Source organism: Apodemus sylvaticus, chromosome 19 (genome assembly GCF_947179515.1).
Source record: "Apodemus sylvaticus chromosome 19, mApoSyl1.1, whole genome shotgun sequence".
NCBI lineage: Eukaryota > Metazoa > Chordata > Mammalia > Rodentia > Muridae > Apodemus > Apodemus sylvaticus.
In genome coordinates, this window is record NC_067490.1 from 19,438,851 (window position 1) to 19,462,646 (window position 23,796).

The window sequence follows — 23,796 nt, forward strand, 5'->3', positions numbered from 1 at the left end:
GACATCTGCAAGATTTTTATTTTAAAGAAAATGCAGCTTTGTAGCAATGGAGGTCTTTAAAAACCCACAAGGTACAACTTCTCTCCCATGAAAACATTTTGTTTTCTCTTCTGGCAGTCTGACTTTTCTTAGGTTACAGGCTCCCTAGACCAATACGTATATCTGAAGGTGCTTCTTCCCCCTAATTAATGGTGGTCATGATGGAGGGAAAGTGCCTTAGGCACAAAGATAAGCTGCCAAGGCTAGCCCTGCCACCCTTCCCTCTTTAGAGATGTGTGTGTGTGTGTGTGTGTGTTTGCCCAGGGGAGTCATGGAAAGATGGTTGGGTGGTTAAAAGTGCTTTACTGCTCTTGCAGAGGACCTGAGTTCAGTTCCTGGCACCCATGACTGGCTAACAACCACCTGTTAGTCCAGTTCCAGAGAATCCCAATGCCTTTTTCTGGCCTATGAAGGCACCCCCCCCCCCCCCCACACACACAGGCACACATGTATCTACACATAGGCACACAAAAATAGTAAAGAATTTACTAAAGCTCATATTAAGGGACAGGCACTAGTTCCAAAACTCAATACAGAGTTCTGTGTTCCATCACTGTATATTAAGTACCTACCATCTTTTTAAGAGTCCCCTGAGACAGACAATATGTGGTGGGTACAAGAAACCAGAGAGGGTGTGTGTTTATGGACACAGTCGCCCCCCACGCAGCTGGAGAAGAGCCTGAAGAATTGTAGGGTAGGTCGGTCATGACATGCTGGAGATCTGAACTCGGGTCCTTGAGCTTGTACGGCAAACCCCTTTCAAACAGAACCATCTCTATACGCTGTGGAATGGCAGTAGTCTGCACGTTACCCAGAAGAACTCAGGAGTCACAGAGCCTTCCGTATTCCAACTCCTCTTTATGGTCTTCTGTTTCAATCCGGTTGTCTGCCAAGCGTGGCTCCTTACATCATGTCTTAGCAGGTCTCTCACCCTGCGTTTCTAGAGCAGTGTTTACAAGAACCCTCAAACCTAGAACAAATCGTTCTATTGGTCCCAAAGAAAGACAGCCCTCACGTGGTGCTGGTTCGAGACCTGGGCCAGGTGTCAGAGTCTCAATTCAATCCTAGCCTCTGTGCTAGGAGCCTCTGGATGATCCTAGAATACTGGCAGCTTAGACCAAGTCCTCCTCACCTGGAGCTATGTAGCAAGGAGTGGCACCTAAAAGCTTGTATTGTGTCCAGGCCCCGCCCCCAGCCCTCACTTCCGGGAGCCTGAAGCGATGCTTTCATAATGCCAAAAGAATGTTTTCGGATTGTTCTTCTGTTGATCCCAAAGAATGGGAAGGAGCCTTCACATGGTTCTGGTTCAAGACCTGGGCCAGGAATCAAAAAATTCTAAATTTAATCGGAGCCCCTCTGAATGATTCTTTGCTCTCCCTTTCTCCATGGAAAGCGTTCGGTTTTCCCATCTGCGAAAGCAGCAGACGTGTCTGTCTTGCTGCCCACGGGGTTGTTATTCTACTCGGGGCAACGTATCATATTTCCTATCATAATAGGAATTAAACAAAAGCCCTTTGAGCGAGAGTCCTGTGTGTAAACGTCTGTGCTTTAAAGTAGATGCGCTCCCTCCATATTAGTATGATTGTTATTATTGTTGTTATTATTTTAAAGAGAAGCAAGGCTAACTCGAGAATTCATTTTGGAATTTATTTATTTAATTTTTTTAGTAGAAAAACATGAAAGAAAAGGCACGCTTAGCTTGTCCTACGGCACGTACAGAAGTAAGAGCAGTCAGGTCTTGCCAAAGAAGGCACAGCTGTTTAATTTTATAGTAGAGTTACTTTAAGGACTTTATCCACTCAAAGACAGAAAAACCAAACAACTGTTGCAGCAAAACTGGAGTCGAGGCCAAGTCAAGATAAATCTGTTCCTAAAACCATCTTGGAATTACAGAACGCTTGGGTTCACGCTGGGCGGAGAAGTAGCGTTATTTAAAAAAAAAGATTGGCGAGCCCGGTGCATTTGCTGGTGCATTTGCTGGTAATCGGAGGAGAGAGGGTTGGCTTGTTTGCGTCCTGGGCTCTGCAGTTTTGGATCACCCCCTCCCACCCCCCCACCCGGCTTCTTTTTTAGCTGCTCAGTTTGTTTTAATACCAAGTTTGTTTGCTTTGCGGGGGACAGGCCCCATTCAACAGGAAATTGTCTAAAATCATACCGCAGAGATTGGAAATGAAATGTAAAAATCAAAATAAACACAAAATTTCATAACTGATTATTGAATTTGGAAGAAGCTAGATTTTAGAAATTATATTATTATTATTATTCAACATGGAATGATACAGCCTATTCCTCTCCTTGGTCATATAAATTCCAAGTTTCTCTATACTGCCTATTGTTAGAAACAAATGAACTGGCCCTTTTTGTTTTTAGTGGGTTTTCTTCCATATTAGGGAGTTATTCAAGACATCTTTCCTTGGTCCCTGTAATTCCAAGCCAGTTGGAGTATCAGCCTATTTTTGGTTATGAAGGAACTTTTAAAATGTGTGCATGATCTTTTTTACAGTTATAAAACTCCTTAAAATCAATTGGCTACAAAATATAACAGCTATGGCCATAGATACAGTGACTCCATTATATTCCTGAAATACATTGTTCTAAACTTCCCTATAAAAACCTCACCAGCCTCACCTCATAATGCCTGACATCATGAAGGAGGTCTACTAAATGTAAATTATAATGCATATAGAAACAGCCTAACGTTGTGGTTCACATTTATGCTCCTCCCTCAATGCCTTACCTGTATTTGAGTAAACTTTATTGTTAGTTCCTGGGGTTTTTGTGGTCATCCCTGGGTATCACCCTGATTGACCACAAGAGGGCAATAGAGAGTTTGCTTAAGGCTAACAAAGCCAGAAATGGTTCTAATAAGGAGCTAAGTGTTTTAACTTGCTAAGGATTTACTTCTTGGCCTTTCAATCGCCACACTTGCAGCCTCTGGGTTTCCTGAACAGCAAATATAATCCAAATTCGTTTCTTCTAAGAAATAGAGATACTGGCCCGCAAAAGGACTTTTGCCTAAATAAGGAGGCTTTTTATGGTGACCCATGTGCTAGATAACTGTCTACTGACAGTCGGTCATGAGTTTATAAGGTTGGATGCCGAAATGTGTATACCACGAGCTATAAATGAGCTGGGAAGGGGAGACAAAAAACCTCTATATAGCTATCTCCAGCATCCCAGGGGCACATAAGCCAGGTCCTTCGCAGCATGTATGTCGAACCCATCACAAAATGTCATTTAAACTGACCACCTTATAAGTACCGGACAGTCAAATATCCATCTTGTGTTTTGTTGATACTGCCGTTATCTTGTTCATCCCTGAGCATAAAGACTTAGGTGCTTTAGAGGCAGCTCTTGCTGTCTAGCCTGGATTTATTTCTGTAGCCACCATTACCACTCCTGTGTGTTATAATCTGAGTCATTTGAAAATAAAAGGAGGAAGGGGGGTTCAGTCCAGGAGGGGGCATAGCTTTTGATTTGTTGCTAGCTACTCTTCTGCATGGCCACTGCCAAAGAAACCAAAGCTGAGGAGCCAGAGGGGTTGGAGTCTCATTTCAGACCCTGTGACCAACCTATGTAGAAGGGCAAGATACTAGGCCGACCTGGTATCAGGTAGCTACTATCAGAACAATGTTCGAAGGTCTTTTATCTATTTATTTATTTTTTTATCAAGGGCACATGTACACACTCACGTGCACGATAATGAGTTGTGGGTATGAAAGGGAAGTCAGAGAACAACTTTGCAGAACTGGTTCTCTCCATATAGGGTGACATGGGATCCAGGAATCAAACCTGTCTCCAGGTGTGCATAGCAAGGTCCCCCCCCCCCTCTCTCTCTCTCTCTCTCACACACACACACACACACACACACACACCATCATCATCATCATTTTCCTCTGGTCCTTTTGGAAGCTAAGGATAACTGGATAAAATCCTTGTCTCCTCTATAGGTCCCAGAACTGAAACCTCTTCCTTTCTTCCAACTTCTCTGGGCTTCTTGGCAATGTGTCCTGTGAATCTGTGGGACCTGAGGCAGCTGGACCATGCCAAGAAGGTCATGTTCTTGCCTTCAGGGCTGACTGTATCTGACCCCTCTACTTACTTTCAAGTGAGATCTCTAAAAGGCCAACGCAGTTGGACAGCAAACATATTGGGCAATTTGTGGTCAAGGAAACCTCTACTTGGGATTGGCCAAACTTGCTCAAGTTCCATTTTCTCATACCGTGTCTGCACTGAAGGATTACAGCGGCTTACATTACACCCATGTCGTCAACACATCAAAATAGCTCAGGAGGAATCAGAGCCCCTCTCTCCCTCTCCCTCTGCCCCTCTCCTTCACCCTCCCTCTCTCCCTTCTTCCCTCCATCTCTTCCTCCCCAATCTATTTTCATTTGGTACCTAAATTAAGGAACTTAATGTGCTAACCACCTTACCAAGGCATTTAGTAGCCTCGAGTCAAGAATTACCAGATTTGAATGATTACTAGATTTTGCAGAGAGTTCAGCATCAAAAAATTTGGGGATACTAACATCTGTCTGTGACAACAAATGTTACAGCAGCAAGCAGGACTCTACATTGTATTGGAACTTTTAACCTGCGATCTTGGCCAATTGTTCTAGCTTCGGACATCCATCTGTCTTGCTTGCCCTTTGAGTCATGACCAAGGACATCTCTGATCCTAACATTATATCACTGTCCAAATGAACATCATCATACAGAAGAGAGCGCAAGCCATCTGCCGTTTAAAAAGGAAAATGTGGAATTAATTTTAATGATATATTATATCCCATCCATTATAGCCAAAATATTGTTATCACCTCAATATGTATTTGATTTGAAAGGCTAACAGTGAGATCATTTGCTCTCTGTCCCACATGTTGAAAACCAATCTGGGTACCAATCTGTGTTTTATACATCAAGTACACCTTGGCTTGGACCTTGGCATTTCAAGGGCCCTGCAGACGCCTGTGGGTACTGTGACTATATTTGGGCACAGCCACTTTAAGCAGGAAGAGAAATGTTTTCTTTCAACTGACGATTATTATTTATTGTTACTAGTATTATTATGAGATACATGGTATGGTTAGCACTAACATCTGCCTTGCTGTTCTCCTGTGCCACAAGGTCTTGTTTCCAATGACAGAGCACTCAAGCTTGTCCAGCCTGCTTACAATCCCCTGTCCCTTGTTAATGTATCACTGTCAGAGGGTTAGGGACCCTGTTGCTGCCTCTGCACACATGCCACACCCAGGGTTCCTTTCTCCTCTGGATCCCTCCATCTTGCATTTTCTACTCTCTTCTATACACCGAGAGCCGTGGGACCACAGAAGGGTTTTGAAGTGCCTTTGCAGTATGGTGGCTCCTGCACATCCTCAGAGGAAGCTCAGGGAACGAGTTTTATCAAAGCATTCTGCCCACTCAGATGGAGAGACTTACCTGAAGAAAACTCAGTATGCCAGTCAACAAAAAGGAGCAGTCACCCCATGGCAGAGATGTCATGTGCAGGTGTGTGCACATGCTCTGTGTGTAGAAGCAGGTGTGTATGTGTCCATGCTAAGGCCAGAAGGGAGCTGTGTCATCTACCAGCATTGTCCATCGTCCATCTTGGGGAGGAGGAGTTGTTAGTTTTTATCTGTTTGCATTTTGAGGCTTGGGCTTCCTGCTGAGACTCTGGCTAGCTGGCCAACAGCCCGCCCAGAGATCTGCCTGCCTCTGCCTCGTGGGTGGTAAACTACATCTGCCTGCCACGGGGCAGGCTCTGAGTCTGAGGACTGAACTCAGGCCTTGACACTTACAAAGCAAATACTTTATAAACAGAGTCATCGCCCATCCCCTCCTTAGTTAAAAACAAAAGGTTGCATTTTTATTTGTGGGGTTGTGTGCCACCAAGCACTTGGGGAAGTCAAAGGCCAATTCTTTCTTTCCACCACTCGGGTCCCAGGGATTGAATTCAGGTCATACTGTCTTGGCAGCTGTAGCTCAGCAGGACCTCAGGCTCTTATTTTTTAAGGAAGGAAGAATACTACATGTTAGACTGTTCTTTCAGATGGCATAAAGAAATTAAAAACTACTTTCAGCACAAACTCCTTTCATATATCTTTTTAAATAAATTGGGACCTTATTCCATTTTTTGTTGTTGTTATTGTGTGGATTTAAGACCCAAACTGTCTCTCTTAAAGTATTCATCCATGTCTGTAACGAGTTAAGCACTATGCCAATCCACGTGCGCACAAGCAACCAAACCAAACAAGAACAAACAAAGCCATAAAAGCCATTTACTTATATCCAGTGGGAAACATTTCCTGTATCAAACCAGCAAATCAATTACCTTTGGTGTTGAAAATGGACAATCTCATTTCCAAATGTGGAGAGATGGTGGAACAAAAATGTTGTGTTTTAATGTGAGTTTAAATGTGCTCTGCTATTTACTATTTCCTTCTGAAGTCATTTGATGCAACAAAAAAATGTAGCTTTCAGTTCACTACAGTTGTGTTCAGTAGGGGCACTTCAGAGGGTATCAGTCACGGGCTGGAATGAGCGACTTTATTGGTTGTCACAGAAAAAAAGAGAGAGACAAAAAAATATTTGTTCTCTGTTGGTGAGGTCCTGTTTTTATGACCTTCAGAAATTGTGGGGATTAAAATAGCCTTCAAAAACATGTCTGCAGTGGATACTTAAACAGCCTTAAACAATAAACAGACAATAACGTTAAATTGTAATTCATCCTTGTTAATGGTAACATGCCAAGACAGCTAAATCTGCACTTGCTTAATGTTTTTCAGAAGATGGGAAAGAACAGATTTCTTAGAAAAAGTACAAAGCAGAGTTGAAATAGCATATTTTTCTTCCTGCGGGGTTGTGTGTGTGTGTGTGTGTGTGTGTGTGAGAGAGAGAGAGAGAGAGAGAGAGAGAGAGAGAGAGAGAGAAAGAGAGAGAGAGAAAGAGAGAGAGAGTTTTCTTCCCTGGGGGTGGGGAGGTCCAGGCTGTCATAGGCCTGGACGTGGTGCACCGGATCCCTGGCATCTGAAGGGAGAGACAGTTTTGAGTACATGCGATCATACACGTTGGAGCCACTGTAGTACTTTTAGAGAACACTTTTGTCACTGCTGAAAAACCAAAACATTGTCACTGGTGGGAAACCAGTGCCTGGGTCATAGCTAGGCCATGGTGAACTACCTGTCACCCCAGAATTGAATGCATTTCCCAACAACTAGGGGACATGCCCCCCCCCCCCCACCTCTGAGAGTGCCACAGCGTCCTCCACCAGGAGTCCTCTCAAGTTTCCTCTCAAGGACCTCTGACTGGCCAGTGAAGCTCAGCAGGAGGATGTGAAACCATGCTAGTCCTGGCCTGGCCTGGATTTCAAACGCCTTTCCTATTTCCAAAACCTCCTTTCTAAAGGGTCTAACCCCTAACAGCCCAGAATGTCTCCCAGTTCTATACCCAGGTAGATCTCAGGTCTTCCCTGACTTCCTGTAAAGATGGTCATAAGTTTCCACCATCTCTTTCTTCTTCGACCGTGTCCTAGTGAGCATCTTTCTATTAGAGCCCCCTCGGGGACTGGAGAATCCACACTATGATTCTAAATCATTCCGGAATCGTATTTGATCATTTCTGTCTCCCAGGGAAACAAGGCTAGAAATCAGCTTATTTCTTATGATAAGCCCCTGACTACAGAGAAGGCTTGCTTGTTTCTAATGCAGGAGTACACGGAGTCACATGCTCTCAAACCAATTAGCAACCCAGATGAGCTCTAAGCCCTGCTTCCATTTATGGGGTGGGGGAAGGGCCAGAGGGAAATAATCTGTGTTTTTAAGTGTTTCTGAGAAATGAGGACCTCTGGGGCAGAGAGAGAGAGAGAGAGAGAGAGAGAGAGAGAGAGAGAGAGAGAGAGAGAGAGAGCTATGCAAATAGCATGCCTGTCAAATTACTAATACGTTGATCAGAGGCATTAACAATGCCCCAGCCTTCAGGAAGGAGTGTGAACCAGGAGTGAGTAAGACTGGGCATGTTCTGGGAGATCATCCCAAAAGGGTGTTTACTTCCATGGTGTGTTGAGCAGGCAGTCAGTGAAGACCGGGAATCACAGCCCTCCACTCCCCTGCCATTCGTGATGGGTAGCCATCTGAGTGATTTTTGACAAAGAGTCAAGGCAATCCCGGTCTCATGATACCATCTTCTTATTTATTTATTTATGTATTTATTTACCCTCCTCTTTCTAACAAAACAACTCATCCCTTGGGGAAGCAGAACAACAGGGATCCTGTGGGAAACCCCGCTGTGGTTCAGTGGAAATGATACATTGTAGTGAGTGGTCCCAGCAAAAGTGGCATTAGGCTTGGGCTAATGCCACTTGGGAACTGGAAGCCCAGTTCTCCAGGAAGGGAGTAATACTTAGTGTGACCATGTGACAATTCATCCCAGGCATGTGACCTGCGGTTGAGATATGATCTTGGTGGCATTTTAAAGTGGTAGTGTTTAAATCTGGCCCTAGAATCTGGGCCCTTATCTCTGGGTTCCTCTTTCTAATACCTTTATTTGAAAGAATAGATTTCTTTTTAAAGGAATTGTCTGCGCAATTACCAAGACCTGGAACTCTTGCAAATGTTGTGTGTGGCTTGTATCTCTTGTTCACTGTTCATCAATTAAGGTTAGCGTGCTTCTGTAAGACCAAACTGGGCCTGTCAGTGGTCCTGGGCTCTCTCATAGATCAGGCTGCACAGGTGCCTCTCAAGTGTTTTCTGCTGGATGGGGAGGGCTATTTATAGGGGGGGGGAAACAGAATAAAAATAAACTTGGAGTCTTAGCTTATGTGGGAATCATGTTTTGTGAATTCACAGAGAGCTTCAGTCACGTAAATATGCATTGGCTACAAACATGCCCTCCCTGGACCCCAACACTGGGTTTTGAATTTAAAAATCTCATCCGGGAATCATTTATGAATTCTTATGTTAAAATGTTGGCTCGGTGGTGAAGCCACCGAGAAGGCTGAGCGCTTTTAGCCTGTTTTTAGATTTTTTTTTCCCCCAAGTATTTAAAAACTGGAATTCTGTAAGAGATTATCTGCGAAATGCCTTTCTTTTTTTATGCCCATAAATTTTAGGAGTGGCTTTGATCAAGCCTTCTGCCATTCTCGATTTGAAAATCTTTGACTCATACATTAATAACTAAAAACATTCATCCTATTCTTGCTAGACTGAAAGAGGAAGTTTCTAAATAGTCAAAAGGGAAACATTGAAAATAGAACCTGGTAAATGATAGCTAAATTAGGGTAGATTTCTTCTTTCTTTCTTTCTTTCTTTCTTTCTTTCTTTCTTTCTTTCTTTCTTTCTTTCTTTCTTAAAATAGAACATGGTAAATGATAGCTAAATTAGGGTAGATTTCTTTTTTCTTTCTTTCTTTCTTTCTTTCTTTCTTTCTTTCTTTCTTCCTTCCTTTCTTTTTTTTCTTTCTTTGTTTCTTTCTTTCTTTTCCCCTCCAGAAAGAGCGATACTCCATGCTAAAACTTGCCAGGATATTTTAAGATTATTGTCTGTAAAGAAAAATTTCCAATATTTCACTATCCTCAGAGGAAAGGCATTACAGAAATGTAACATGTCACCAGGAACAAGGGTTTTGCTTTCTGGCTCATATTTTAAATACACACGGTTTGAAAATTCAATGACTTGATGCTCCGCTCACCTCCTGAAGACACACACACACACACACACACACACACACACACAAACACACACACACACACACACACACACACAGGGTCAACTCTTAGGAAGATGTTTGTTTTTTTCCTATTTATAGACACTCCCAGCAAGCAAGACCCTGTATGTTATCAGTAGACACAAAGAACTTCTCTAATGGACATGTAGCTTGGAGAAAAGACCTCACCAAAATGGAAAGAATGAACCAGTTGTTTGCTCGCTGATGAGTCAATTCAGCTTTTAGAGCTGTTTGTCTTTGTAGGATTTCCAAGAGCATAAATGGTATTAAATAAATAAATAAATAAAAATGATGGTCATGACAGGAAGAGCGGGGGGGGGGGGGGGGGGGAAGCAACATTTAAGCCAAAAGCTTTAGGCCTTGCCAGTAACTAGTTACATTTCCTTCACAGTATTATGATTTCTAGAAGCTGGACTGAGTTTCCCACACTTGAGCTGTCTGATGCAGTAACTTGTCTGAACCCGGAACTAAGTGGATACATAGAAAGGCCTACTTTTGTTTGTTTGAGAAAACAGTTCCTTTAAGAAAAAAAAAAAAAGAGTAAGCACAAACTGTGGCACTCTGCTCCCCAGATAGACAGAATTCACTGATAAGAAAATGTTAACAATACAAAACAATGGCCCAAGCTGGCTTTAGATGTGCCCTGAATATAGAGGTATTGTGCTTCTTAGGGGTTAATGTCTATGAAAATAGCAGCCCGTTTTGCAAATGTGAGCACGTGTTAGTTGGCAGAGGAAGATGGACAGATGGACACTTGAAGAGAAAAAGGGTTTGTTTGTTTGTTTCAACCCGAGAAATCTCTCACTCCTCAGCCGGCAGCCTCTGCTGTAAAGGGGTCATTGGGTATGACGCTTTGACCAAGTTTAACTGCCCTTCAGGCATTGAGCAGAAGTCCAGTTGCTGACTGCTAAGTCACAACTGAAGGGGACCCCGGCTCTGGCCGGTCCAGGTGAGGCTGTGTGCATGCTAGGCTCACAGAAGTAGGTGGTATTTGAGTGTGTTTTGGTTTGGTGGAAGCTGGTTGTGAACTGCCTGTGTCCTCATCCAGAAGTGAAATGACTGTGTGTGTGTGTGTGTGTGTGTGTGTGTGTGTGTGTGTGTGTGTGTGCACACGCAGGAGAAGCCTGGCTAAACTGAATCCCATTGCCAGAGAAATCAGTTGTGTGGTCTGAGTCAGCTAACTTTGTTTCAGTTTGCTGATCTGTAGAATGGGGCAGATCGTAATAACAGTGCTGACCTCCTGGGTTTGCTGCGTGCTTTAATGGAGTTATTATTGGAAGACAGAGCCATGGTCGGCACTTACGACATTGCCCGGGAAGGATGTCCCGAGGAAGGATGAGGCACTGTTGTCTTCCAAGTGTAACACTGAGGGAACTCGTGCAAAGCGCGATTACTGACTGGCTGGAGAGACCATGGTTAAGAGGTCTTGCTGTTCTACCAGAGAATCGCCAGTGTGTGGGTACATGAAGGAGCTCAGGTACCCTCTGAGAGACCAAGAGATGGCATCAGATGTCCTGGAGCTGGAGTCACAGGAGGGTTAGGCCATTGGGTGTGGGCGTTGAGGACTGAACTTAGGTCCCTCTATAAGAGGAATATGTAGTCTTAACTGCTGAGCTATCTTTCCAGTATCAAAATAAAACCTAGAAGGAAGAGGGGGAGGAGGAGGAGGAAGAGGACTTACACACATACCCACACACCGGACTCTGAGGACCCAGGACGGACACTGGGTTATGAGTTATATATGGACAAATGAAAGTAGCCGGAAATAGAATAGCTTTACACACATCACTTGGTTTTTGTGGGGTTTTTGTCTATTCATTCCTTTTGACTTCTTAATTTTATTTTATTCTTTTTGGTTTTTCTTTTCTTTTATCGAAAGGAGATCCCTTTTTCAGGCAGTATCTTGATGTTGGTTTCCTCTCCTCCTCCTCCCCCAGTTCCTCCCTACTTTTTACCTCCTGTCTGGATCCACACTCCTTTCCCGTCCCTCGTTACAAAAGAACTGGCTTCTAGGAGATAACAACCGAAAGTGAGGGGAAAAAAATATAATACGGTGAAGCAAAAGACCATCATATTGAAGTCGGACCTGGCACCCAAGAGAAGGAAAGGAGTCCCGAGGGTGGGTCCAAGAGCCAGAGACCCACCCTCCTCACTCACAGTCGGGGGGCCATAAACATACTAATAGCTGTGATATATCCTCAGAGGACCTTGTGCGGACACATGCGGTTCCTGTGTTTGCTGCTTCAGTCTGTGTGAGCTCCTTTCTACTTTGCTTAGTTGATTTACAGGGCCATGTTCTCCTGATGCTCTCCACCCCCTCTGTCTCCCTTTCTACCTATTCTTCCAAGGGATTCCCTGAGATCTGAGGGGAGGGATCTGATGGAGAAGAGCTCTAATGTAGACTGTGTGTGTATGTGTGTGTGTGTGTGTGTGAGAGAAAGAGAGAGAGAGAGAGAGAGAGAGAGAGAGAGAGAGAGAGAGAGAGAGAGAGAGAGAGATGTCTGGCTGTGGGTCTCTGCTTCTGTTCTCATCTGTGGCGGGAGGAAGCCTCTCTGATGACAGAGTTGTCACTGCTGAGAGTGGAGCTTGAGTCTGAGAGAGATGACTCTTCCCTAAAGCAGGAGCCCAAGCTCCAAGTTGGGAGCTTGGATTTGACCCTGGCTTCCCAGGAGGGAGGAAGTATAGTAACCAAGATGGCTGGAAGGTGCGAGGATGTTTCTCTTGTGAGAGGATGAACCTCAAAGCCCTACTCCACCCTGCCCACTCCACTGTGGGGTATTTACTTTTTAATCACTGGTGTTGAGAAAGATTTGTTTCTCTGCCCTAGAGGAAAATAGGCACAACCCAGGGGCAGAATATTTGTTCTCCTCCAACCCACTCTTGGTCACAAAGCTCCACTCAGGGTCTCAGGAGGTCCTCTGTTGCATTATGGGGGATTGGTCACCACTTCTTCATGGTCACCGCCCCTGGCACATTGACGGTGCGACTGATATGGGGGCACGAGCCTGTGGTGGAGGAAAAAGTTTGACAGTCCGGAAGCCAGAGCTTCTCTTCCTTGTTCCAGTGTCACCTCAAGCTTCTGGTTTTGGTCACCAAAGCATTGGATGTAAGGTGCACAAGGTCCTAGCGTGACACATGTATCACGTGATCCAAGTTGGCAGGTCCCGCGTTCTTACAAGGATGTGATGAGCTGTGTGGGTATTTGTGTTTCTATTAGTCATTCATTCATACAACAGATTCAGATGACACAATGCTATCTCCCTAATGTTATGCAAATGAGAATCAAAGCTGATGGCCCTACCCTCAAAGATGGTCCAGTCCGGTATAATAATGCTGTACCCACTCTTCTGTACAAAGAATACAATGACTCTGCTGGGTCGAAGGAGGGTTCTAACTTTGTAGTCCTCAGAATCTGCTGGGTACCTGGCTTCTGAAAACAGCCCCAAAGATGAAGGAAATAGACCCAGTTTCAGGGTGGTTCCTACAGGTTCTCGGAACCTTTGCCTTGCCATTTAAAACTTAAGAGTTTCAGTGCAAGGCTCTTTAGACAGGGCCTTTGGGCTTTGAAAGCTTCTCTGGAAATAAACGCCTTTTAGGTTTTAAGTGCTTTTCGAAAACCTGAGGAGGGGAAAGGCGGCTTTGACAAGTCTCAGAACAGAGGCCATATTGTTCTGTTTCGGCTGATGGCTGGTGGGATCTCCCAGAGCTCCTCTCCCAAGTCCTGACTGCTTCTGCCTGCTCTCTGCAGAGCTGTTATTTTGATAAGGGGACTTGAGAGTAAGTCCTACCCTAGCAGTCATTAAAGCCTCGCCTCAGCCCTTGGGTCATTGTGGAAAAGCTTCCGAGCTACACAAAAGTCCTTTAAACAAAACAGTCCACACCCTGGCTCCGGGCTGTGGACCGGAGTGAGTTCTCGGAACTGGGCTCTGAGCTCCCACCAAAGAGGTCAGGAGCCACCAAACAGGCTGGGCGCAGTCAGCAAGCCTGCCCGAGGCAGGGAGGAGGAGAGAGCCGGCTTCTCTGCCAGTCTGGCAGCTCCTTCTAAGTGCTCGGAGCCCATCCCACACACCCGTGTGTTTACATGAGTAATGGAGCTGCCCGGGGAGGGACCAGTCAGCGGCGCTGGGAGCCTCCTCCTCGCAGCTAGGAAGCCGATATCCACACCAAGACCAGACTTCCAGGGATGAGGCTGGGAAGCAGTCCCCTGCCGGAGCTTTCCTGAGTACAGGCATCCATCAGGCAGATGTTTGGCGACTGGAATGGGTAATGTCTGTTTTCTCTTCGCTTGATTTTGGCTTGTGACTTTACAGTTAGGAAAATTCCAGGCAGGTTTTCTGGAATGGACTTTGAGAACTAGTGTTTTGTTTTTTTTTTTTTTTTTTTTTTTTTGAGACTGAAAATGAGAACGGTAGCTTGGGAAGGGAAGCCTGAGACTCCCTGAACCGGGGCTTTATAACCCACGCTCCCCACACTGAGGGAAAAGAAAGCGTTACCTTAACTGAGTTTCACTGACAGTCAAGCCCCTATAGGCAGAAAAACAAACTAGTAGGAAGTCCTGTGTATGTAAATTGAGTCCAACATAAAATGTCCTAAAGGCACCGGAGGAGGCTAACCCTGTGTGTTCTGTGAGGTAAATAACAATTAAGAGGTTCCCTGCTGTTCACTTTGTTTTTCTGTGACTGTCCTCCCTCAATGTAATAAAAATATAGGTGCTTTGAGAGCTCCAAGGAGATTGTTTTGGGGATGAGGGGTAAGGTGGGGGGGGGAGCAGAGAGGCAATTGTCTGGAGTTAGTTAAGGGCAGCTCGGTGAATTGGTTGGTTTTAGTTTTTTGTTTTGTTTTGTTTTGTTTTGTTTTTTTGGACTTGCATGAGTGATGAAGTTGAATGAGAAAGCTCTTAGGGGAGCAGTCAGGACACCCCATGAACAACCCAAGATCAGCATCACCTGTGTCATTTGTACCTATGGCTTTAATAACACACACACACACACACACACACACACACACAGAGACAGAGAGAGACAGAGAGAGAGAGAGGGAGAGTGTCAACCTACACAGGAGTCAGGGTAACTCCTGTGTAAGCTTTGGAATATATTTTAAATAACCCTCCAGATCTTCATAAAAATATATTGAGGAGGGAAACCGAACACGCTGACTCAATGTCTTGGCCAGATTTGCTGAGTTTTGAGACACGCTGGCCACAGTATTATTCGGAAAAATGCGTGGAGTGGAAGCTTGTTACTGAGCTTTTGAGTCTCTCTCTCTCTCTCTCTCTCTCTCTCTCTCTCTCTCTCTCTCTCATCTGGGACAGTGATTTGAGAAAATACTGCTGTCTTGAAACTCTTCAGCAGAGTGATGTTTTCAGATGTTGCTTTACTATGATGACATCACAGGCTGGCAGGTCCTTTGGATTTCTAAAACCAAGATACCAAACAAACAGGAGGAATCATCTCCAAGTCTGACCAGGGGTACTTCTATTCTGACAGTGCACACTGTGGGGGTGGAGGGGGGGGATGGATGGAGGGAGGGTACGGGAGTGGGAGGGCAGGAGGGGGGGCTGTATTTTCCTTATCATCCTCATCTGATGTATATTAATTAGACTTGGAAAAGTTGATACTTTATCTTTGAGAAGGTCTCTGAAGATCCCTTCAGAGACAGAAGTAGCCAATGAGAGTTAGTGGCTGGCCTGTGTGTTTTGGCTATTGGAGCGGAACACTATATGGCAAAAACTTCTGGGTCTTCTCCCCGCCCCCGCCCCCAAAGAAGTCTGACGATTATTCTCCATTTGTTTTCAGCGCCAAATCTCAAAGGCAGACCACGCAAAAAGAAAACATGTCCCCAGAGAAGAGATTCCTTCAGTGGCTCAAAGGACCCCAACAACAACTGTGACGGTAAAGCTATCAACAAGGTAAGGTGGGTCGTCCACTGAGACTCCTCCTGATTGACTGATTATTGATTGATTGATTCCCCCCTTTGACCCATCTGATATCTGATGTCTTGGTGACCATGTTCAATTCAGAATCTGCCTTTGGCTTTTGCAGCTTCTGGACATTTCCCTAGTGCCTGGGGGTGGGGAGAATCTGGTAGGAGGGCTGGGCATTTTGATTAGTCAACAGAAAGACTTCTCACCTCCCAGTTTGGCTTGTTCAGTGAAGGACGTGATTAAGTGTGCGCACGTCACTGGGGACTGAGACCTTATACCAGATGACACAATGACATAGTTTACTCTGCTCAGATCAAAAATAGACCAGCTGAACCATCCTCTCTCTGAGTGGACACATCTAAATATGCTTCAGAGATTAACTGGAGATGAAATTAGAAGCGGCTAGAATTAATCTTTTTGGTCATGTTTCTTTTTTCCCTCCCAAAGTCACCTCTAATTATATTAGAGCAAATCAGAGATATGTGGGAAAGAATATGCATGCATGCGATTAAGATGTCTGAGTGTTTTTAAAGATCTCTCTGGATGCAGAAACAAAGCGTTGACTTTAGAGGAGGCTCCTTGGCCCGTTTTGAATGAGCCTTCTTGCAGCTCTTCCGCGGCGTGCGCCTGAAGTGTCCCTTCATGTTCTTAGCTCTGTCTTTTTGACTTCTGTGAGCCTGGGTCACAGTGCCACACACGTGGATGTTGGTGCTAGGCGTTTACTTCTAGGTCAAAGACAGTTCCAATCCATCCAGATCAGAATTAAAGATCGGATCGGAATTACGAAGGCACATCCGGATCTACGTGCTGAAGCTCCGAATGTGGGGGCAATATTGATTATGGATGAAGATTCTGACACGGAAAAGGGATGTTTTGATTTTTATGTGGCCAACCTGCTGTCGCCTGTCCCGGGTCCTCTCTCCCCTTCCCGGTGTGTTGAAGTGAACCGTGGATTTTCACATTCCGCAAATCTTATCTTCAAGTGTGACTCTTAACCACAAAGTTCTGAAGGCTCTTTTGTTTAGGAATCTGTCACGCTCCCAAGATTTCAAACGGTTTGTTTTTTGGTTTTGTTTTGTTTTTGGTTTTGTTTTAATTTTAAAGTCAATCTCCAGAAGTGTGTGTGTATTTTTTTTTTCACTTTGCTGGCTAAATGCAAGCCCTGAATTCTCCCACGTGGCTTATCAGCCGTTCACTTAGCTCTGTGTAAGCGGATACCATGAAGGAGGTTTTTTTCACGAGTTGAGCAACTTAGCCCTGGAAGCACTACCTTGGTTTCTATGGCCTTGAATAAGGCAGCAGGATCTATTCTTACCCCTCAAGTGCACCCTGAGAGCCCTGCAAGGAAATACAGAGGGAGCTAAGGCTTTACGGGGGTGATGTTCAATAAAGAATGTGGAGCCCATGCTGTATTTCTTCCAGAAGGTACTAAATGTGAGCCTGGGCCAGGATTAAGTGCCGATCCTTGTTATGTGGAATTACTACGAATGTGTGGGAATTACAAAACTCTAAGACTCGGAGACCAGAAGAAACCGATGGCTACTGACCACATGGGCTGGGTCCGATGTGCACTGACTGACTCTTTTTATGAGGAGTGACAGCCAGGCCTGGATTCTTGTCACCCCTCCTCTCACTAACACTGCCACTGAAAATGGTCACCACGGGACACACCATCCTTCCAACATTCCTGTGCTGTGGTCACCTCCCGGGAACTGGTCGGATGTCTTAACTTTTGAAGCCTTGGATTACAGTCTTGCCTCAAATGTTTTCTAATGGGTCTGGAGAAACCCACTCACTGGGAGAGATTAATTTTGAAGTGTGGTGAGTGTATCTGTTGGCACCTGTCTGGAAAAATCCTGCAGGAGGAACAAGGCATGCTTGGGACCAGGAGAGCCACTTAAAAAGACATTTGGGTCTTAAAGTGGTCTTTTGCCATGAAATGTTGCAGTAAAGATGTGAAGTCTACGACCATCTGCTTATTTCGGATACTTGAACCAGTATTTTACACGATGGTGAGCCGCTTGGCTCTCAGACCTGTGTGTGTTTTCAGAGTGCCTCAGACAGACCATTTCTAACCGTGGATAAATGCCAACCTCCTGCAGCTCCGCACAGCAATACCTTCCAGAAGAGGTGCACCGGCTTTTCTGTGGTCACAACCGTCACCTTTGAAAGTTTGCAGGCTCTTAGTGTTAACAGGACAGCATCTTTGTAACATACTGTTTTTCCCTGGAGAGAGAATTCTGGGGCTTTCTGAAGACAGCACATGTCTCATGAGAAGGCAGGGGTTCTGAATGAGATCAGTTCCAATCTCATCACTTGATGGGGTTGATTACAGCAGCAGGTCCATTACTGAGGCTTGGTCCACTATCTTAGAAGGCTCTTCTTGGCTTAGATCTTTAGTAATGGAAAGTAAATTGTGTGTGTGTGTGTGTGTGTGTGTGTGTGTGTGTGTACATGAGCGCCCACGCATACACGTGTGTTAAGCATTTTCTAAAGATTAGACATGTAACAGGTGGTTTCCATGTTGAAAGGAACATAGAAAGGCAAAGTTTGCTATGCTGGGTGTCCTCTTATGTCACATCTTTGTGTTGTGTGTTGCAAGGATGATGCACACATTATTTTTCAATACCATTCATCTCATTTGACCCTCCAAACTATCCCCAGAATGATCACTCTCCCTTTGCCAAGAAGCTAAGGGTCTCGTCTCAGGTTGTCAACCATGTCTGCATTAGAAGTGCAGCCTGTTGGTTGCTGGTTCTGCCCAGGTTCTAACTCAATTGTGTAGAAGAAACTAATGAGTGTCAAATAGGCGGGCAGCTTCATTGAGACCCTGAAACATTGTTTCTCGAATTAGCATGCTGTCAGTCACTCTGAACCCCAGAACTGGGAGTGAGTTCTTCTGCTCAGGTTAGGAACCTAAGTGCCACCCTTAAAAGGTGTTGCTTTCTCAAGATCGGACAGGAGCTCTGGATGCCATTTCCATGTGAATACTTGAATTACAATAATTCCATAGACTAGAATGCTAGGAATGGTATTTTTGTTTGTTTGTTTTGTTTTTTAGTAAATGTGGGCAAAACAGGCAGACAATAACTTGATGGAGTCTTATGGGGAGCAGAAACGTTGCTTGCTCTGAGAACCTTATCAAGCTAGTCTGAGATGCAAGCCACCACCCACTTGAGACCACCCTGCTGGGCATCCTCCATCCTCTTAGAGGGAGCCCTGGGATGCAGGATGGAGCTGAGCAGGAGCAGGTGGGAGTATGGTCTGGCTTGGAGCTTTTGTCACAAACAGAGAGGGTGAACTGCTTCAGCCTTGGCTTCTGCCCCAAGTACTTTCCTTCTGTTTCCAGTATTTCTGTAAACACACGCACACACAGACCACACACACACACACACACACACACACACACACACACACGAGCAAAGGGTTAAGTATCTATCTTCAAACCTCATAATCCGCTAACCAAGATGCCTCTGTCCTAATAACAGTGATAATCAGCAGGTTATCACCACCAACTTAAGTCTCAGCCTGCTTTGGTTTTTTGTTTTTGTTTTTTTAAGATTTATTTTATGTATGTTGAGTGCACCATCGCTATCTTCAGACACACCAGAAGAGGGCGTTGGATCCCATTACAGATGGTTATGAGCCACCATGTGGTTGCTGGGAATTGATCTCAGGACCTCTGGAAGAGAAGATGGTGCTCTTAATTAATCACTGAGCCATCTCTCTCCAGCCCAAGCCTCAGCCTGTTCAGGTCTTCCTCCCTGAACAGAATTGAGGTTTGGAGGCAGGTAGATCTGAGCTTCGGACTTCTGTGTCTGCCTTTCAGTGGGCATGCATCAAGATCTCCAGCCTCAGTGAGCCTCATTTTTTTTTTCTTCTCCTCTAAAATGGGTCTAGTTCTTCTTGCAGTTCCTTTGGATACAGTTCACAACCATCTGTAATGGGATCCAATGCCTGATGTGTCTGAAGCTAGCGATGGTGTACTCACATACCACATAGGGAAAACACATAAGGTTGCAAAGTTGAACACCTAGGGATTCCTGGGTGCATCTCAGGGGTTCCTCTAAGAGGATGCTCAGCAGGATGGTAACAAGTGGGTGGTGACTTGCATCTCAGACTAGCTTGATAGTGAACTGGGTATAGGGTTTTAACCCTTGATTGGCTAGGTGCCCAATAGAAGAAACCCTTTAGATTTGTAAACCACCTAGTTTTGTTTTTTTATGTGACTTGATAAATGATATTTCTCAGTCAGCAGAAGATGTTGTGATGCCCGTATTACATATACATATGATCAATCATATTTCTCAGCAGTAGATGTTGTCATGCCTGGAAATGAGATGTGCCTTTTTACTTGAACCTTTGTTTTGACTGCCAGCTCTAACGTTTTTTATTAAGTTCATCTTAGACACTTCAACATGTTATTCCTTCTGCCTGTGCCTCAGTTTCTATATTTTTAGGACAATGGTAACCTAGGTCATGAGAGGCATGCATATAAAGTTTAGGGAGATAGCTCAGCTGCTTAAAATGCTTGTCCCACAAACATGAAGACCTCAGTCTAATCTAGAGAATGCATGTTAAGAATAAAAGAAAGTTGATGTGGTTGCGTGTGCTTATAACCGCAGTGCTGGGTAGGTGGAGAGAGACAAGGGGGTCCTTGGGGCTTGCTGGCAAACCTGCTAATGTAGCCCAATCTGCAAGGTTGGCCATCCAGAGAATGGAATAACCTGCCAGTAAGCTCTACAACAGACCTTGGGTACTAATGTAAACAAATCAGGCAATGCAGATGAAAACTAGGATGCTTAGATGACTTCAGAAACCAATAAATTAATGGTGCGCCTAAGTTTAGGCTCATCAACGGAAAACTTGGTGGTGAATATTGATGGTGGCATAAAGAGTCACAGGATATCTGTCTTTCTGTGATGTCAGAGTGCAAACATTTGAGGACATTGTTAGTAAAAATGCTATGTGAAAAAACAATGTCTTTACGCCATTTCCATAGCCCCTTAGAAATTAAGAGTCATCTCTGGTGACCCCCCCACACTGAGTTGCCCAGAAAGTGTTGTTTTTGTGAAGCCGGTCTGAAGAAATGAAAGCAGTGTGCTGGTTTGAGAGAATGAGCAGTAACTAGGCCCTCTTCGAGAGGATGTGTTCCTCTTCAGTAAATAAACAGAACCCTTTTCATGTGTTTAAGAGCTCAGAAGGAGCTGCAGAGGCTGCCCGGTCTGAAACCGAGAACAGGGTAGAATCTGAGGGACATTTTTATGCACAATGTTCCCTGGCCCTTGCCCCCTTCCTGCCCAATGTCAGCCAGGAGATGTAAAGACTATTGGAATGTATACATTCCCCGTGGGCGGATTTGAACTCTGAGTCTGACCCTTTGTACTTTCCCCCCCTTTTACAATTAAAATAACTCAGCAACTTAGCGTTATATTTAACAGCCATCAAAGGCCGCTGTGCAACATGGCTGAGAGCAGGGAACATTAGGTTAGCCAAGCTCCAAAGCCTGCCCGTGCCCTGGAAGGAAGAACCATGGAGAATCTACCTCCATTTATGTCTTAGTTTGCAAAGGGCAGAGGCGGTGGTGGTGGTGGTGGTGGTGGTGGTGGTGGTGGTGGTGGTGGTGTTTCCATTTGTTCTACTTCCGGGTTTCAGTGGCGCTCTTTCTTTTCTGGAAATGTTTTCTTATTTTCCTATCCCATTCTAAGCTGACAGAAAAGCCACCAAGTCCTCATCAAAGAGTCTGCTCTTTGGTGTACTGCTCACTATTGTGCACAGCCATCAACCCCAGATGGCGGGTGACAGTGACCTTGCTGGTAATATCCCAGCATGGAGAGCTCTTCCAGGTGTCCATACAGAGGAAGAGGATATATTTACACAACGAACTAAATCTCTCTCTTTTATATAATATATACAGTATACCACTATTGTTATACAAGCAAGGTTTCATCAACGACCTTCATTATGTCCCTTGAGGAGATAAAATGTATCTAGAGGCAAAGCAGTCTTCTTACCAGACGTCAGCACTGTTTGGTTTTTTTTCAGGTTTGACATGATTGTACTGCAAAGGATACAAAGGACACTGGCACAACTGTGGCCCTCTGGACACCTGTTTGTCAATAAAGTTTTATTGACATTCAGGTCACACCCTTGCTAGACTTGAGTCCTTGACATCAAGTCCACGGGGCACAAAACCCCAGTGTGTGCTCTGCGTTCATGGTCTATGACCATTCTTACTCGAGGCTGTCTGCTGGAGAAAGCGCCACCTAGATTTGGCTTTGCAAACCTTCCAAGGCTGGGCTTGATATATTGTTGTTATTATTTTTTTTCCAGGTGAAAGGGGAGTCCAGGTCAGCCTTGACCAAGCCGAAGAATAACCACAATAACTGTAAAAAAACCTCAAATGAAGAGAAGCCAAAGCTGTCCATTGGCGAAGAGTGCAGGGCAGATGAACAGGCCTTCTTAGTGGCCCTGTATAAATACATGAAAGAAAGAAAAACACCCATTGAGCGAATTCCCTACTTGGGTTTCAAACAGAGTAAGTATACTTGTTTTTGTTTCTGAAATATCAAAATTGCTCAGATTCTTTAAAATTGTAAGGCGTCGGGTGGGGGCGTTGGGGGGGGGAGTGGAAAAATGTCATTGTTTTTTATTTTTTTCTTTTTCTACTAGTGATCATGTTGAAACCTTAATCTAGGCAGGGTGTTTTCTGTTTATAGTAGATCCACAAATTGTCCAAGCCAAGAATTTTTCTCCCTGCCTCTTTCCGCTGCATTGTTGCCTTCTGGGACAATTGCAGAGATATTTATAGGCAGGAGTCCGAGGACGGTGACTGGAAATAGATGTGATGAAAGCTTCGAGTTTTCTGTTTTGTCAATCTGGAGTGTCTGCAACTCCTTTCTTATGAGATAATGATGATGATGTTGCCTTATCAGGCACAGATGTTGCCTGTTCAGAGACAGCTTCTAAAGGAAGATGTTTAAAAGTGGACCAAACAGCCATAAAGGGGGAAGAAAAAAATCCATTTAGTCCTAAACCTGTTTTTTTTTTTGTTTGTTTGTTTGTTTTAAAGTCTGAATTCACAGCAAATATGAAATAAAAACCTGAAGGGAAATCCCAGTTTGGAGCAACTTTAAGCTGGTTGTGCATCTAGGTGTCTTTATGCATAGACAAGGAAACTCGTAGCTTGAGCAAAATTCCATTGGAAACGAAAAAGGAAACCCAGATCTTGCCCCCCCCCTCAAGTTCACAGCCAACTGTATATTTTGCTCTGTCTGGATTTTACTGGTGCACAAAGCCAGGGGCCCCTCTGGCTTAAAATAGTATTTTCTCCAAATGCATCTTCCTAGATTAAAGCCATGTGTCATTCTGATGAAGAGAGTCAAACCTGTGTGTTTTACATAACAATTTACATAGCTAATAGCAGCTGGCACTGATCATAAGAGATCACTCGAAGCCATTATAAACTTACATAACGGCACATGATTACAATGTTTGTCTGAGAACTGGCTGTTCGAAATGGAAGTAAAATCAATGTTCTGTGAAGAGCTCTGTCCCGTTATCAGCCTTTCAGAGGAGAGCAAGGCCAAAGCTGGGCCTTTTTTTTTTATTATTTTAGCCTTGAAACAGTACAAGGCTCACTATGGCTTTGCAAGCAAATTGTGTCAAAGGGCCTTTTGACAGTTTCATTCCCCATTTGGTTCATTTCCCTGACCAAAGGATTACTTGAACTCCAAGATTCTCACATTCCAAGGTATCTGGTACAAAAACCAACAACCAAAAATAACTCAATACTGGTAGAGCCAAGCTGTTTTGGCAGTCCGACCACGCATGCCCTATACTTGGGATTTGATTTTTTTTTTGTTGTTTTTTGTTTTTGTTTTGGTTTTTTTTTTTTTTTTTTTTGAGTTACAATGTTTCTTAACATCACTCAGATATCTCAGGCCCAGTTAGGGAGCTAAGTGGGCTCATGACTCCATTTATCTGTGAATGACTTGTCTCCCCTTACTGTGTGACTCAGGCCTAGCATGTGACCTGCCTGCCTTTTACACACGTGCCAGCCACATGCTGGCAAAAAAAAAAAAAAAAAAAAAAAAAAAAACAGCCACAATCCTCTA

At 44.4% G+C, this 23,796-nt stretch overlaps 1 protein-coding gene across 2 annotated transcripts in view; it reads left to right on the plus strand.

Annotated features, from left to right (window-relative positions):
• The window catches only part of Arid5b (AT-rich interaction domain 5B), a 184,519-nt gene that overhangs the window by 125,716 nt on the left and 35,007 nt on the right, over positions 1-23,796 (plus strand). Inside the window, exons 1-3 of one of the 2 annotated variants that reach the window (XM_052164627.1) lie at positions 13,640-14,019; positions 15,552-15,664; positions 22,013-22,217. In XM_052164627.1, coding sequence (XP_052020587.1) covers positions 14,016-14,019; positions 15,552-15,664; positions 22,013-22,217 — 322 coding nt within the window. In that variant the 5' untranslated portion in view covers positions 13,640-14,015. Of the gene's footprint in view, positions 1-13,639; positions 14,020-15,551; positions 15,665-22,012; positions 22,218-23,796 lie in introns of those variants that run through there. The other variant, XM_052164626.1, reaches the window with a different exon arrangement.